This window comes from Cercospora kikuchii, assembly GCF_019650295.1.
Source record: "Cercospora kikuchii DNA, contig_00006, whole genome shotgun sequence".
Classification (NCBI taxonomy): Eukaryota; Fungi; Ascomycota; class Dothideomycetes; order Mycosphaerellales; family Mycosphaerellaceae; genus Cercospora; species Cercospora kikuchii.
The window spans coordinates 1,944,383-1,960,522 of NW_025408587.1; the positions used below are offsets into that span (position 1 = coordinate 1,944,383).

Below are 16,140 nucleotides of genomic sequence, written 5' to 3' on the forward strand. Positions count from 1 at the left end.
ATGTCCATGCTCATTCTCAGGATCTTTCGGCTTCACCCCATCTGGAATGTGGCTGTCCCAGGCACATCGTCGGCCGATGGCGGCGCCGCAGACTGCGCTTCGAGCTGCCACAACGACAGAGTAAGTTTCTACGAGCATGCTCTCATATCGATGGAGATGTCTACAGCAACCTCACGTTGGCTGTGGCATAGGGGGCAGGGTGATCGATGTCATCTCGCAGGAGGAGGGACATGCAGGAAACTGTGTACACAATGTCACGATGTGTCTGCTATGCATATGAGGAAGATTGGTGAGCTCTTCTGCAGATGCAAACTGTTGCTTCGTCACCACCGATATTTGTTGATCGACATCCAAGTGCTGCCCTCTCTAAACGAGGGAGTTGGTCACAAGGCGTTGAGGTCATTCCGTCATCACATTACAAGTCTTTCAGTCGTATTGTGAGTACTATGAGGGTGATATAGGCCGAAATGCTGAGGCTAGTCAAGATCACGACCACATTACCACTCGTTCTGAAGCGCTTTCTGCTCAAGCCGTCCTCGCCTACTTCCGTGAAAAATTGTCTGTTGGATTGCATTCGTCTAAAAGCGCTCACTGCGAGCACTCCTGCCCCATAGACTGCGAACAGGGCACCTGCGGCGGTGTGAGCGGCGGCCGGACATGGCCCAAGGAGACGAACGGCACGCTTACCTATGCTGTAAAATTCGCTCGTGAAGATCTTCAGTACAACCAGAGCGAAGCTGAATTGGCTCAAGCTTGTTCTGATGTATGCGCCTTCGAATGTTCGTTGCGCAGCACGAATCTCCACTAATTCGTTTGGAGTAAGCACCACAGACCGCGCTCGGTGTAGACGTAAGTGATAGCGATCTGATGCATGGCGAGTCTAAGTGGAGACCTTGTTAGAAGGGCAAATCGTGGAGAAGCTTCTAGCGGTGAAGTGAAGTGGTGGGAGCAGCGGATGGAACTGTGGTCCGAAGTTGAGCATGGCATACCTCAAACATGCTGTTGGTAGGAGGGCATGCTATGTGATCACATCCGTGGGGGCTTTGGAAACCGTGGGCGGGCTTCCCGTCTCCAACACGAGTAGTTATGTGGTGGAGCAGCTTCAAGGACACGGACGCGGCGGGAAGCTGAGCAACGCACGACTTGGCAGTCACTCTCACTGCGGTCTCGCGGTCTCATTCCCTCCCATCCGTACCGACATGCACACCCCTCATCCGGCCAGGCCAGCGTGCTCGTCGAAGCAACATCCTCGCTCCGACGTGTGCAGGCCGCGCCAAAGCATGAACGCGGCGCGCTTCCCCACTGTACGGAGGCAGCACCCCCTGGCTACTTCCGCCGACTCCTCTCCCTCGCCCATGGCCCCATCCCAGCCGTGAGCTCAATCAGCCAGTCTTCAGCCTTTCGCCTGCTGCCCGACCCTCCGCCCGACTCCGCACCTGTTGCTCACCACGACCGCCCATTGTTGCCTTGCCGTCGTCGCGTTGGCACCTCCGTTCCTGCTCCGCCTCGCCCGCGGGCTCTCCACCACTCCGCGCTTGGCGTTCGTTCTATGCTTGAGCACCACGCGATCCAGCACCGTACTCGAGCCGCTCCTGTTCTTCAGTAATCCACTCCACGTGCAGCTGCTCCGGTCTCGCACACAGCGAGACAAACTAGCCATGGCCGAAGTTGATGCACCAACGGGCTTCACAGCCGTCAACCCAACTTCGCCCACCGCCGTGCAACTGGAGCCCGACCCTCTGTCCGCAGCTGGCAATAAGAGAAAGAGGGACTCGAAGACTATGCCAAAGTTCTATGCTGTCCGCACCGGAAAGTCACCAGGCATCTATCACACCTGGAACGAATGTCTCGAACAAGTCCGTGGCTTCCCGAAGGCCATGTTCAAGTCGTTCACATCGCTCAGTGATGCCGAGAAGTTTGTCAACAATGAAGGAGATGCGAGGCCGTCCAACGTCACCAAGTGGTATGGCGTGCAGGCGGGGAGGAACCCTGGTGTGTACACCAATTGGCAAGACGTGTTGGACCAGATCACAGGGTGGAAAGGACCGAAGCACAAGGGTTTCAAAACGAGGACAGAGGCTGAGCAGTATGTGGCCGAAGGGCAGGCAGCATTCGCGGCAGCTGCAGCAGACATTCCGATAGGCAGCATTGAACAGGGTGAGCCAGCACCGAAGGCCATGAAGATGACGAAGAAAAAGGCGAACGGGATTAAGGAGGAGAGTCCTCCGCTGTCCCTCGTACAAGGAGAGTACGAGCCGGGCGCCGCTCCACTGCCAGATGATGCGGAAGACGGTTTCGATCGCGACCTCATATTAGACTCTACTACCGATGGTCTACGATACAAGACGCGGGTAGAAAGAGAGGCGTACAAGTACCAAGCGGCACGCCCTGTCAAGGATGCACCGATAAGAATATACACGGACGGAAGCTCGCTCTCGAATGGAAAGGCAACAGCCTGGGGCGGCGTAGGAGTCTACTTTGGACCACAGGACAGACGAAACATCAGCGAGCCGCTGAGTGGGACCAAACAAACGAATCAACGAGCAGAGTTGACTGCGATCATCCGCGCACTCGAGGTGGCGCCCAAGGACAGGAAGATCGTCATAGTCAGCGACAGCAAGTATTCGATAGATTGCGTGACAGATTGGTTCCGCAATTGGCAGCGAAACGGCTGGGTGAACTCTTCGAGGAAGCCCGTGGAGAACAAGGACTTGATACAGAAGATCTTGGACATGTTGGAGGAGCGGTTCCGTCTCAACCAGCACCGGATCGAGGGCGAGCAAGAAATACCCGCAACAGACAAACGAGCACAATGGGATCGTGGTCCGGGTGGAGTAAGATTCGAGTGGGTGAAGGGACACGACAAGGATGAAGGTAATAACGCCGCCGATGACCTTGCGACTGCTGGAGCGAGATCAGCAAGGGAGCTCGGGATGGACGTCAATCTATCCTCGCAGGAATAGCTTTTTTTTGTCCTGCGAGTGTCTAGTAAAGTGGAGAGGTCCCGATAGTGCTCAAAATACTGTCATGAGCTGTCGACATGCGGCTTTCGGCAACATAATACTGTCCAACAGTGGACAAGTCCGCTGCTACGGCTATGTCAGCGAGAGCTGCACGATGTATGACAATGGTAATGCTGGCCGTGCATCGCATCTTCCAGTTTCACATTGACGAACTGAACTAGCAACCTTTTCCTGTTCCCTTACTCCTTGGGATACGTGATGACGGCCTTCTGCACGCCGAATCAGGGTTTTAGACATGGTATGGCTCAGTGCAGACAGGCTCGGTCGATATCATTGAGCTTCAGCAGCGCTCGTGCATTTGCCGAGCACACTGAGCCTCAATACGATGGCACCTTCCAGGCGATCAGCAGTCCATATCACACGCCCGAAGACCTACAGAAGGATCTTGAACCGCCGACTAGAAGCGTAATACGAATGAGAACGACGATTGATATCCAATGGGCACTATTGTGTGAATAAAGAGACGAGCCGACTATCCCGTGCAATATCTGTTTACTACCGCCGCTTCTCTGACAAGAGAATCTTCCTGTAACTAACAAACGCACGCCAGCAAACGATAGCAACCTAAAGGCCGCACTGTTAAAACCTTGCTTGAGCCGCCTTGGTAAGTAAGAATGTATCTGGCGAGACAGGCGCGCTTGAGACGGGAAGAGCGATAAGCCCTGCATCGCTGAACATGTCAATGCGGAACACAGGACGCGAACCCAACAACATCATCTCCTTGTGATTCAGGACATGACCACAAATACAAGGTATAGATCATCCCGAGCATAGAGAGATATCAGGCCGCGTTTCGTCAAAGGAATTGTTCATCTTGAGGAAGTCAACGGAATATTCTTATGGCGCCAGACCATCTGAACGATCACAAGGCTGTTAGCTACATATACAAATCACACGGAAGACTGGATCTATATTGAGAGTGACAAGCTTCGGGGACAGGTTGCCTCCAGGTTGAGAACTGTTGCAATCCCACCATCCATCGAACGGTTGTGCAGCTCCCTCGCTTTTCCGACAAACTCGATGTACTTGCCAAAGCATTGTCAAGACCTGATCTTCTGAGGCTCACACTGAAGATCATCCACTCTATCATGATGGAGGTCTGTGGGAGGTCTTTGCGAGGAGAAAGAAGACGCTCGTCTACTCTGGTCTTCCAAGGTCGGCTTTGTACTTCTGGAATACCCCGCGGTTTGCCGCCATTGATGCGCACTTTTGGGCGCAATGCAGGCCGCGCTCGGGCGTGGAGAATGAATGACCCATCGAACCGCTTGGCAGGGGGGATCAAGTCCTCATGGCATTCGCCCTCTCAACCTCTCTCGTGCTCCACAATCTGCGCGGCTTTGCCACCAAAGATCTCTTGCAGAATAGGGACAAGTCTCTCAGCCTCCCTTCTTTGATGCAGGAAGCGTACAAGGATCACAAAGGCGGTGATCCAGCTGTCGAAATTGGCGAGTTCACCAGTGACTTGGATGTGCTTCGCAAAGCGCTGTGGGGCGGCGATGCCCTTAAGCTGACGCTGAGGATCATATATCGCGTCATGACCAAGAATGCTGGGAGGAAGAAGACTCTGGTCTATTTCTATCTGCCGAGGTCCGCGCTCTATCTCTGGAGGATCCTGAGGTTCATCGGTGTCAATGCGATCCTATTGACACAAGACCAAGATGCAATCGAGCGTGGTGAGATTATACGCAACTGGAACCCCAAAGACGGTGCTCAAGTCCTCATCGCGACATACGTCCTGCAGCTGGCAGGTGTAAATGCGCACGATCAGTGCTGCACCGTGATTATGCCAGAGGCCTCGTTCAATATCGCCAGCGATCAGCAGACGTTCTGTCGCGTGCACCGCTGGGGTGCGAGTGAAGCGCACAACGTGTACCGGCTGATCACCAAGAAGACGTACAGCGAAATCCATGAATCGAGGATGATGCTCAAGTACACTGACATTGCGTCACCATGGAGCGCTGCAAACGCAGCGTTCGAGTATGGCATGAAGCATGAGGGCTTCATCGCGGATGCCTTTGCAAGTGCGAGAGGCCATCAACAAGAATGGGGCTCAGCAGAGCGGGGCGGACAGAGGTCACCGCGCACGATGGGCCACGCGCTGAGCGAAAGTGGCTCCTAGACGCCGTGAAAGAAGCCAATTTCCTTGGTATCCCGCGATATGATGGTCAGGACCAGGTGATGGATCTGTCACCGTATCTCAGCAAGACACCGTTCAAGCAGTTACGCAACGACGCAGACGAGGAGAGTGAACCACCTCTGCCACTCGACGAGAAAAGCGCCATAACGACCGGCTACAGTGGCTACGAAATGCCGTGAAAGAGGACAGATGGTTCGGACTTCCAATCGAGGACGTTGTGCTGAAAGTCACTCATTTGACGCCATATCTGAGCGATGGTGACTTCAAGAAGCTGCAAGAAGCGGAAGTGGTCGAGAAGGACACACCGCCAGATTCTACCGGCCCGCCTCAATTGTCCGCAGGCTCCTACAACATCGCTTTCTTCAAGGCCATTTGTGCGGTGGTCAGGGAGATTCACGAGCAGAAATACGCTCTGGGCGCGGCATTGGCCTCATTCACGAGTGAGTCCTTCGCAAAACCAAAAGTCTTGCACTGGCTGACCATGCCCAGCACAACGAAGCACATCAATACCTGATCGATCTAGCGCTCGAAATTGGCTGGTGGGCCCATTCGCCCGGGTCTTCGGAGAGTATGGGAGGGTCATGGCCGACGCTGCCCTCGCCACGTTGAAGAAGGACGTCGAGATCGCACAGCAGGCGCCTGTAACACCTGACGATGAGGCATCTGAGCCCGTCGACGTTGGTACCCCGAAGCAGCGGGTCTTCAGAGTCTTCGCAAAAATGTTTGCATCGATGAAGCAGGAGGACGATGCCCTACCGTCGATCGGCACCTTATTCGCGGCATAGAGTGTTCACGCCCTCGTGTTTTGCAGAGAAGGCATTGGGAAGGAACGATGAGGTTTCCAAGGGCGTTCACTGCAGCGACCCTTTGTCGATGCCAGTTTCTTGTTAGCTTGCCAATTACCACTAGGTACTTGATGGGCCTTGCGATTCAGAACCAGTGGTGGGGCTACAGCTGACCTCCGACCATGGCTGGTACTCTCAGCGCATACGGAAAGAAAGTGGATACTAACACACTTGGCGAGCTGAGGGAGACCGTCGCACCGGCATTCGAGGAAGAAGCAGAAGGCACTACGCCACCACAGCGCGTGCTAGGGGCATTGACTCGGTACCTCAAGGCGACGAAGCAACATGACGAGGATCTGCCCAAGCTCGCCCCTGCATTTGCGGCACAGAGCGTTCGATGGAATCAAACAAAGGCGGAACGATGAGGTTTCAGGGCGGCCGCTATTTGCGGCTCTTTGTCCACGCCAGTTTCTCGATAGCTTGTCAATTACCACCATCTTTGACCCAACTCTGCAGTCTCTCGATGCTTTAGTTCGCTGACCATCATCCTTCTTCTACGAGAGGTCAAACATATATTGTGCACGAAACCGTGAGATGATGCTACAATGTCTCAAAATGATGCGCCGCAGATCTCAGTCAATAAGCAACAACATTCACGCAAGCCGAACATGACATGCCGTTGTCCCGTCTATGAACCACTTGCCCACTTCACCCGGGCGTACTTGTTGTTCGTCAACGAGTCAATCTCTGCGTCGACACCCCTCTGATAGTACCTGACGTGGTGTGCATCGATCGTCGTAGCATTATCTCGCACCTCCGGCAACAAGGGGGATGTACTAGCTTGCACCATTTTTGTTACGCTTCTCGGTGCAGCCACGACAGACATATGCAGTTGGTTCGTCAACAGACCAGAACGTAACGCCATTATCCGGAGCCTGAACAAGTCTATGCAGGTTATCCTCTCGCCATTGTCCGCGAGGTCTTTGATCTAGAAAGAAGTTAAGAGCAATCGAAACGGAGCGTGTGACTTGCTCACTCTTTGCTGTGGCTTCTTCGCCTTCTGTGCTGCAGCTTTGTTTGCTCCAATGCGAGGGCACACCATCTCATTGACCAGGACGCCGGTCCACTCCGAGACCAGTCAGATAGTATTAGCTAGACGGAAAGAGCCTGCAAACGCTTGGTGTGCAGGACCGCTCCGATGACCTTGCGACCGCTGGGGCGATATTAGTAAGGGAGCTCCGGATGGAAGTCAATCTCTCTCGTCTTGCGAGTGTGTAGGTAAGCTGAGTGCCTTCAGTTCATGATAGCGCTCGAAAATGTTTCACGCAAGCCGCCGGGATGCGGCTTGGGGCAGAGCCTTGCTGTCCAACGTGGACGTCAACTTAGGTCCAGACGATGTCACAATACATACTGAGGATATCTCGCTGCTTTCGTTTCAAATTACCAAACTGTTTGTCGTCATGCAATGCGCGAGCGCAGCGGACCTCGCCAGGTTTCCGTCACCTGACGAAAATGACCGAAGTAGGCCATGGACAGAATAAGAGCACTCGCATAATTCCCCAGGCAGTATCATGTCTGGTAACGATGCCGCACGAGCGTGGCTCCAATTGCAGCAGAAAGAACGAGAGGAGTGGGCCGTGCTCCTGAACACGCGACCGGCCCGAAGTCCCGAAGTGACCTTTGGCTTGCACTCAACCACCTCACCTCTTTGAGCTCCGCTCACATTCCTCCTTCAAATCCTGCCACTGAACTCTCTGCGTGTCGATTATTTCTCGACTTTGCTCGTGTATCTCGCGCATGGTTGCAGCGACCTCCCCAAGCTTGCGGTACCCTTCGGTCTCTGGAGCGAGCTGCTTCGCATTCCCCTCAAGAGACACTGCGATCTCGGTGAACTTCGGAAGATACCCTTCGAGATTCTGGACGAGTTGTAGCACCGCATCGATTGCCTGTAGTTCATCCATGCTACCCAAGCGTCCCCCAAGCTCGATAGCTTCCGTCTCGACAGGTGTCCACGAGAGCTGGTGATGTACAAAGTATAATTTTCTCCAGGACTCCTTGAAGCGATCTCGACGAAGTCAGCTGTGTGCTGCAGATGTTCCTCAAACTCCTTACCTGTTATGGATTGGGTCTTGCGCTTGCGCTTGCGCCTCATCGGATTGAAAGGCCTAGCTGGACCTTGCGTTGGTGCCGACACGACGTTCTCAGGGAGTGGATTTTCGAAATTTGTTCCGTCCGTGGCGACGTCCTTGTCAGCTGACGGTGATGACAACATGTTCAGTGGTGCTGTTGGTGGTAGCAAGGGAAGTAGTTGTCAATGTCTCTGCGCACGTGCGGACCCTTTCTGGAGTTGTTGGAGTCCTTGGTGCGGCGGTGCCGCGTGAGTTCCTAAAGGTCTGGCGTCGACTTCGGATTGGTGAGCAGCGAGTGACCGCAATGTTTCGGATACGATAAATCGATGGAAGAGATTAGCTCAGCGCTTGGCTTGTTCGCGCTTTTTTGATGAAGCTGAGAAGTTGATTGAAACATTGTTGCCTTGCGCTTGATTGCTGGTCGGTAGGTAAGCCGACAGTTTCGAGTCTGAATTGCGCCACACACACAAACACGCACACACGCGCACACGCGCACACGCCAAATTCGGCTTCCACGCATTCCAGCTCGACCACCGCACCACCAAGTTGTCGATACACCTCGTTCTGGCCGCTGAGCTTCAGACATTGCGGAGCGAGACAAGTCAACATCGATACCCTCAGGGGTCGTCATTCTCGAGCTACGAACAACCCGCCTCTACTCGCCCTGCAAGACTTGACCTCGGCGCCCGCGCCTCTCTGGATCTGACACCACATGGCCGCATACACAGGATCTAAGCCAGAGGGATGGGACTCATGGAAGGACGTGAAATCTGACAGCTATCAGTTGGTCGGCATGCGTTCGCCTGAGAGACCCGGCATGGGCGATTGCGCCGCCATCCTACAGCTTGAACCCCCAGCTGCTGCTCCATCAGCCCATAAGCTACCTGACGCTGGCTTGGCGTACAAAATGTTGCGCGACAAGTGGATGCACGAGGAGCCGGAGATCAAAGCTTTTCTTGCCCTGCGCATGCAAGGTAACCGCAGCGGCAATCGACTCACTAGTTCAAGACGCATCGTGGAGACCTTGACCGAGTCTGAAAGAGCGTTCCAGGACGGTCAAGTACTGAGAATGCTCAGGCACAAAGTGGCAAGTTCCGTTGTCGATGCACTGGCTACGTGGAAAATTTTGCAATTGTGTCCGGGAGACGGCGAAGAGCCAGCCCGCAGCAGTGAGCCACGTATCCACCCCGTGTATAACACCAACGAGAAACGTATCCTCGCGGCTCGAGATATCCTGTCTAACATCGCGATGGAGACGAGGGAGGGTCGTACTATGGCAATGATGCCTCCGAAGAAGGCAGCTGACAGAAAGAAGTGGACAAGAGAACATGCCGGATACAAGCTCAGAGAGCACGTGCAAGCTTGGATGACAAGTAAGCAGTGTGACTTCTGCTGGTCATACAGGGATGTGTCGCTGATGATTCTATAGAGGAAGGATACGATGTGAAGAATTGGATGGTTCTGGGGGATATTGTAACTACGCCAGAGCAAGATTCTGAGGGCCTTCCCCTGATCAAGCTCAACATCGCATCCACTCCTTGGACCTGGAAGGTCAGCGTGGGTAGCTTCGATTACACCTTTGCTGGAATCAGCAAAAAGGTCAATGAGCTCTACGGCGAGCAGCACATCGGAACGCCCGAATTTTCAGTAACGAAGGTTGAGCTGTATAAGCCTGGCGAACTCACTTTTCCGAATATTGCTGAAGAAGAACTGGAGAAGACCATTGCACAGCATGACGACGGCTCACTGCTGACTCTTCGGCTCATCACGACACTACCAGAGGCACAAAGCAGCAAATTTGACACAAAGAAGTGCCGTGAAGGCGACGTGGATCCGGTCAACAAGTGGTTGCGCCTCTTGTGAAATGGTGTGCGTGACCGATAAATGGCGGCTGCAGTCTCTTCTTCAAGTGGCTGCGCGTTTGAATATGAATGCAGCTGATCACTGATTATGTATGATTGGCGTACCAGAATCAAGCTCTGTTCTACGCTCGCAAACATACAATGTTCCTCCGCCCATCTCTAATTAATTTTATGCCAACGCGAAGGCAGCTGGCTTTAATACACTCCTGGCAGCTGACTTAAACGACCGCCGTCCTGTAAAAGGGTCAGTACGACATTACTAGCTGACACGACTGTTGGCTAACTTACTGTCACGAGCGTTTCGCCGTTCAAGTAGCCACCAGCTCGGCTGCACATGTACAGTATGGTTCCGGCGAAATCCTCCTCTGATCCAGTCCGCTCTGCTGGAGAACTCTTAGGGTCCATGACTCGCGCGCCTGTGTATGCGTCTTCATGTCCAGGAACGCCGGAGTGTTGAGCGAGTCTGTCTGTATGTGCAGCAGTCATTTCCGACGGGTACAGACCAGGCTGAATACTGTTCACTCTGATGTGGAAACCTTGCTGTGAGAATGCAGTTGACAGCATCTTTACTAGATGGGTCACTGCCGCTTTGCTTGTCGAATAGGAAAAGCTGCTTGCCAAGTAACGACTGAAGCCAGCGACTGATGAAGTGACGATAATTTGGGAGTCCTGCGGAACGTTCCTCTGCTTGTTACCGGCATCAAGCAGTTCCAGGAAGGCCACGGCTGTATAGAATACGCTGGTGTTATTGATGTGCGCGGCTTGAGTAAAGTCCGCCATCTCCGGTTCGAACAGAGCATCCGCCCACTCTTTGACAGTCTTCTTGCCTGCAATGGCTTTCGCATGACCGGGTCCAGATACTCCTGCATTGGCAAATAGGATGTTAATGTAGCCCTGTTCCTGCTGAATCTGCTGGACGATCTTCTTCAACGACTGTTTGTCTGATACATCGCCGACGATAGGCTTGATCGTTCCGTTTTCGGCGGTCTTTGCTGCTTCCTTCAGTGTCTCTTCGCGGCGGCCAATAATATACACTGCTTTCGCTCCATTCGCGTCTAGAGCTCGGGCTGCGTATAAGCCAAGTCCGGAGCCGCCGCCAGTGATGACTGCCACGAGGCCATTGACGTTCTGTCCATTGATTAGCGTGATTTTGTTCGACATAGCTGTTGTCATCGTACAAAGATCTTATCAATCTTGTTGGCTGCAGACATGATTTCGAGTATTCGAGAGACGACTAGTTATTCCTAATTGATTAGAGCTCGAGAAGTTATTATTTTGTAGTGAGCTGCTTTTGAATCAGTTCGGAATGATCACGCCAGCTCGGCACACATGCAGCTCTACATGTATGGAGCGTCGGAACAGGCAATGACGTGATGCAATGGCCGTTCCGCAGGCACGCGACACGTACTCAGATTTGCGGGGAGCAGTTATTAGCCGTGGGGATGACTACCAATATTCCCGGCCAGAGAGATTTGGAAGAATCGAAAGCACACGGGAGCGTCATGTTGGGCAGCGCACGTGTTGTTGGGTAGCACAGGCCGGTCAAGTTTCGAGATGTCAAACCGGCGAACCAGCAAGGATGAGCTCCATACAAAGTTTATTATTCACTTCATTGCCAAGCAAAGCGCGTGCTCGCGTGGTTTCTGTCTCGCCGCTGTCCTCTCCTCACCCCTGCAGCTTCACTATTGCATTGTCCCATTGCTAATCACTGCCATAGCCTGCACATCATGGACTCGGTCGTGGGCTTGACAGTCTGCCTTCAGCTGAAACAGCCTCACGACAACATTTTGTATGGGCTTGTGAAGGACCTCGTCCCAAATTCCCATCTGACCTTGACGAATGGTGAGTTTTGCGGAGCCTACTCGAGACATCACTGACGTGCATAGTTCTCTTTGCTGCTTCAAATACTCGACTGGAGCACTTCACGGTACAACCTGATATCATCGCGGACCTCCAGGTCGTGGATCCTTCCAGCATACAACCACAGCATGCTCACGCACACCACCCGCCTCCACCCTTCGCATACCCGCAGCCGCAGCCAAACGGCCATGCCGCCGCTCTCTCGATGCACCAGCAGCCTCCTGCACCCTCCCCTCACGTCAATCGAATCGCCGAACTGCCCGCTCGCCATGTCTCCTCGCCTGCCCAGCAGATACCGCCGACCGCCTCGCCTCTACGGCAAGCACCTGCTTTTGTGGATCCCGCAATCCTCAGCTATGATACCTCATCACCAGTGCAAAAGAGGAGGACGTCTCGGCCAGCAGAAATGGACACGCCGATCAAGGCAATGCTCTCCAAAGCTGCTGCCAATCTACCCAGCCCCAGCTCGCCATTCATCGGAGATGTTGGGAGAGCGAATGTTGTGCAAAAGTTAGCTGCGGCCAAACAACCTGCTTCCATACAATCACGACCTCCTGTACCGGTTGCTACAAAGCCGACCATGGACACTACGTATGGGCAGAGCGGGCAAGATCAGGCACAGGACAACAGTGCTAAGAGGAAATTGAAGAAAGGACAGAAACCGAAGAAGCAAGTACCAGAAGCGCCGCAATTCGTGGATCACCCGCCAGTGATGAATGCCGAAGTCTCTAGGAATGGCAACGACATGGACGGGCAGGTGAAGAGAGGCAAAGGCTGGCGCAACACACCTCTTCTGAGGCCATCCTCATCGTCTGCGCTACCATCGGATCAAGCGAACACCAAGAAGAGTCGACGCAGACAAAAGATGGATCAGCAAGAAGAGTTTGCGCAAGGAGACACCACAGATATCCAGGAAATGGGCGACTTCGATTTCGAAACTGAGCTAAAGAAATTCGACAAGAAGCACGTTTTCGAGCAGATCCGAGACGTCGATACTACTCGCGAGGGAGATCGACTGGTTAGCCATAACAAGGCGCGACCAGGCACACATGGAGGCAAGAACTTGCATCCAACTGAAAACGTTCTCCCCACGAAGCCAGAAACCAAATACAACAGTGCCGAGCTCGATAGCTCCAGTGATGCTGATACGGAGCTTGGGTCTGGCCTAGCCAACGGCAGATCATCGTCCAAACACTCCGTATCACGCACCGGTCTCCCAAAAAGCAAGCCCAGCAGGCAGAACAGCTCACAGATTGACACTCAAGCACGGCCTCATCCACTTGCGGCGTCAGTCAGCTCAGACCGCATCCGCGATAGGTCTGCAGCCTCGCTCGTACACAAAAGTAAACAGGCCGCATCACTGGCAACATCCTCGCCACGACCAGATCGAGCAAATTCGCCGCTGTCATCCATCTCCATGACGAAGCTTTCTTTGCAGGAACCGCCCAAATCCATTGAGCCCCATTTCGCCACGCTGTCACACTCGGTGTGCCCGACACTTCTTCCAGTGGCATTGGACAATCTGGAACTTGCGACCGTCTCGACGTATCGTCTAAGCCACGAAGTCATATCAGAGAACGCCGCCAGGAGCATTGCAGAAGCAGCGTTGTCTCTCTCAGATCTTCACAGTGGCCCTCGACGGCCGTCCAGGACTAACACCTTGCGTGGTAGCATGACAGCCAGCATATCATCGCTCAGCCCAACAGACTCAACAGTAGTCATCCTGGCTGGTAACCACGACATTGGGGCGAAAGCGCTGGCAGCGGCACGTCACCTCCTCGGACGCAATTTAAAGGTCATTGCTGTCGAGGCGGCATTTGAGTCTGCGGCAACAGAACATCCACCAGTACGCGCACAACGAGACGTCCTTCGTAAATTGGCCTTGGCCGGCGCCAAAGTGAAGCGCGGAGCATGGCACAAGTGTCAACGCGCGATTAAGAATCTGACCGGCCCGCCCGTGGTCATCATCGATGCCCTTCTCGCCGGCGCAACGTATGAGAGTTTGGAAGACCCAAATGCTGAGTTTAGTGCCCGCATACAGCAAGAGACAAGGGAGATGGTGGAATGGGCGAATCGCAGCAGAGCACCTGTCTTGAGCGTGGGTTGTCCGAGTGGGACTTCTGGTGTCGATGGCGTGTCTACAATTGTGGAAGGAGAGCCGCTTGCTGTGCGTCCCGATCGCGTCCTTGCGCTGGGTCTGCCCATGTCTGGATTGCTCAAGGCGATGGAGAATGGAGAACAATGGAATGTTCACTTGGCAGACATCGGCATCAATATAGGATTGAAGCGTGATGATCAAGTCGTCTTCGGGGAGGCCTGGACCGTTGACCTCAAGTATGTGGACGGCGAGGCACTCACGTTGTAAGATTTGGATTCATATCAGCGATCGTTCCAATAGCATAGCGTTTGGGTGGGCATTTTGGAGATACCCGGAAAGCAATGAGTGCTGTTATGTGTTATGACTTTCCTGATAGTCCCACTGCACAGCCCACAGAAGCGCGTGATGTTGGTCCGTCCTCTATACTGCGTGATGCAGCAAATCATGTGGCGTTGTAAAGCTAGTCGTGACAGCGGCACATTCACTGCATTGTACTTGCAGGCACCGACGGATGCCTGAACATTCGCGGTGCTCCTTCACTTTGTCACGGGCACCTACCTGCGGCTCGACTTCAATCTCTCGCGCCCCTCGACCAGCTCATCCAATACACCGCACTTGTCATATGCAAACACGTCGTCTCTTGTTCGTCGGGAAATCATTCTGTTCGCAACTCGCAGCGAGCTCCGTCGCTTCTGGCCCAATTACGCGACTTGCAGGCCAACCACAAAAGTTCTACACAGCACCATGGGAAAGCGCAAGGCCGACCACGTCGCCGAAGACATGCAAGATCTCCACGTAACGCCAAAGAAGAGGGGCAGGAAGGCTGTCAAGGTGGTCAATCAAGCAGGTGAGTTGCCTTCCAAGAGTTCGCCCTTCAAACTTCACGCGTTGCCGTCGCCATTGGCATCGCCGAGCCGACGGCACTAGCGCCGCGCTGCCGAATCCACCCCCACCTTGCACCTTATGTCATCTGCGCGGCTCTGCCTGGCAGAACTGCTCGACCAGCGTTGTTGATCGTCTCCCAAAATCACCACCACCTGCAACACCGACTCCCACACTGGCAGCTCCTGCTCCTTCTCCTTCTCATTCTGCCAAGTGCAGCCGCATGCGCTTGCTCCGATCGCAACGCCTGAGACAAGCCATCTTCTAACGAAATGCCTCCAGTCTACACGACGGCACAGAAGTCTGCGCTCAATGAGTTCACCAGCATTACACAAGCCGACAGAACGACTGCGACCAAAGTCTTAAAGCAGGCAAATTGGAGTGTGGGCGCAGCCGTCAACGCGTGAGTGACTCAAACCTGCTGGCGCGGGGCTTCCCGTGGCTGCAACATGCCCACTGGCTCACACGACCTTTGTGTGAACAGCTCATTCTTGTCCAGCAATCGGCTAACATGAATCTCTTCAACAGCTTCTTCAACAATCCCACTGGCGGCCGAGCCAACCCGATTCACGATGCGCTCAACAGACTTTTCAACGAGTATCGCGACCTAGCACCGACCGACTCCCCGGACGAGATCGGGATGGACGGCGCTTTCAAGCTGTGCGAAGACATGCAGGTCAGCCTGGAAGATGTCGGCGCTCTCGTATTGTTCGAGCTGGTGCAGTCGCCCTCGCTTGGTAGTATCACGCGAGAGGGATGGGTCGATGGTTGGACGGACACAGGCGCGGACTCGGTCGCAAAGATGCGAAATGTGGTGCTGCAACGACGATCAGCTCTTCCGACCGATCCTGAGCTATTCAAGAACGTCTACAACCACACGTTCATCCTGAACCTCCAAGAACGACAGAAGGCACTGCTTCCAGAAATGGCCGCCGCGATGTGGGAGCTTCTGTTCAGAGCACCATCGCTGGAGTGGAGAACACCGAACACGCCATGGTTAGATTGGTGGCTGGAGTACAACGAGAAGAAGGTTAAGAAGGCAGTCAACAAGGATCTATGGAAGCAGACACTCAACTTTGCACAACAGACGCTGAAGGACGACACGCTGAGCTTCTGGAGCGAGGAGAGCAGTTGGCCTAGTGTCATCGACGAATTTGTCGAATGGGTCAAGACGGAGAAGAGGACAGCAGCTTCAAATGGGGATGCCATGGATCAGTCCTGATATGATGACGGCTTACTTCATGCACACGGACACGCCAGATGGGAATGCCCGGAGAGATGTTCCCACATCGATGCCACTCAAAGTAACCTCTAGACTTGCACAAGTTTCGCGCCCTTCGAACGGCCAGCTCACTGTCTCTCAA

At 53.9% G+C, this 16,140-nt stretch overlaps 7 protein-coding genes across 8 annotated transcripts; 5 read left to right on the forward strand and 2 right to left on the reverse strand.

Moving 5' to 3' along the window:
• Positions 1-1,658: 1,658 nt before the first annotated feature.
• CKM354_000968500 (uncharacterized protein) lies at positions 1,659-2,963 on the forward strand (the record flags this gene model as incomplete). Its single annotated transcript, XM_044805114.1, has 1 exon — positions 1,659-2,963. One exon carries the CDS (start codon positions 1,659-1,661, stop codon positions 2,961-2,963), a length of 1,305 nt encoding a protein of 434 aa, XP_044661049.1.
• Positions 2,964-4,311: 1,348 nt separating this feature from the next.
• CKM354_000968600 (uncharacterized protein) lies at positions 4,312-5,945 on the forward strand (the record flags this gene model as incomplete). Its single annotated transcript, XM_044805115.1, has 4 exons — positions 4,312-5,044; positions 5,095-5,319; positions 5,388-5,600; positions 5,650-5,945. The coding sequence occupies 4 exons, from the start codon at positions 4,312-4,314 to the stop codon at positions 5,943-5,945; spliced, it is 1,467 nt and encodes a 488-aa protein (XP_044661050.1).
• A 182-nt stretch (positions 5,946-6,127) lies between these two features.
• CKM354_000968700 (uncharacterized protein) lies at positions 6,128-6,370 on the forward strand (the record flags this gene model as incomplete). Its single annotated transcript, XM_044805116.1, has 1 exon — positions 6,128-6,370. One exon carries the CDS (start codon positions 6,128-6,130, stop codon positions 6,368-6,370), a length of 243 nt encoding a protein of 80 aa, XP_044661051.1.
• A 1,275-nt stretch (positions 6,371-7,645) lies between these two features.
• On the reverse strand, positions 7,646-8,217 carry CKM354_000968800 (uncharacterized protein; the record flags this gene model as incomplete). Its single annotated transcript, XM_044805117.1, has 2 exons — positions 7,646-8,010; positions 8,058-8,217. 2 exons carry the CDS (start codon positions 8,215-8,217, stop codon positions 7,646-7,648), a joined length of 525 nt encoding a protein of 174 aa, XP_044661052.1.
• Positions 8,218-8,786: 569 nt separating this feature from the next.
• On the forward strand, positions 8,787-9,937 carry CKM354_000968900 (uncharacterized protein; the record flags this gene model as incomplete). The annotated part of the gene is made up of 2 exons (XM_044805118.1): positions 8,787-9,447; positions 9,504-9,937. 2 exons carry the CDS (start codon positions 8,787-8,789, stop codon positions 9,935-9,937), a joined length of 1,095 nt encoding a protein of 364 aa, XP_044661053.1.
• Positions 9,938-10,131: 194 nt separating this feature from the next.
• On the reverse strand, positions 10,132-11,147 carry CKM354_000969000 (uncharacterized protein; the record flags this gene model as incomplete). Its single annotated transcript, XM_044805119.1, has 3 exons — positions 10,132-10,170; positions 10,225-11,064; positions 11,115-11,147. 3 exons carry the CDS (start codon positions 11,145-11,147, stop codon positions 10,132-10,134), a joined length of 912 nt encoding a protein of 303 aa, XP_044661054.1.
• A 516-nt stretch (positions 11,148-11,663) lies between these two features.
• On the forward strand, positions 11,664-15,998 carry CKM354_000969100 (uncharacterized protein; the record flags this gene model as incomplete). Of its 2 annotated transcripts, XM_044805120.1 has the most annotated exons (5): positions 11,664-11,778; positions 11,823-14,130; positions 14,611-14,741; positions 15,059-15,179; positions 15,305-15,998. In XM_044805120.1, the coding sequence occupies 5 exons, from the start codon at positions 11,664-11,666 to the stop codon at positions 15,996-15,998; spliced, it is 3,369 nt and encodes a 1,122-aa protein (XP_044661055.1). The 2 variants fall into 2 exon arrangements, with proteins under 2 accessions (XP_044661055.1, XP_044661056.1); XM_044805121.1 differs by lacking the exons at positions 11,664-11,778; positions 11,823-14,130 and having other exon boundaries at positions 14,639-14,741.
• Between the last annotated feature and the right edge of the window lie 142 nt (positions 15,999-16,140).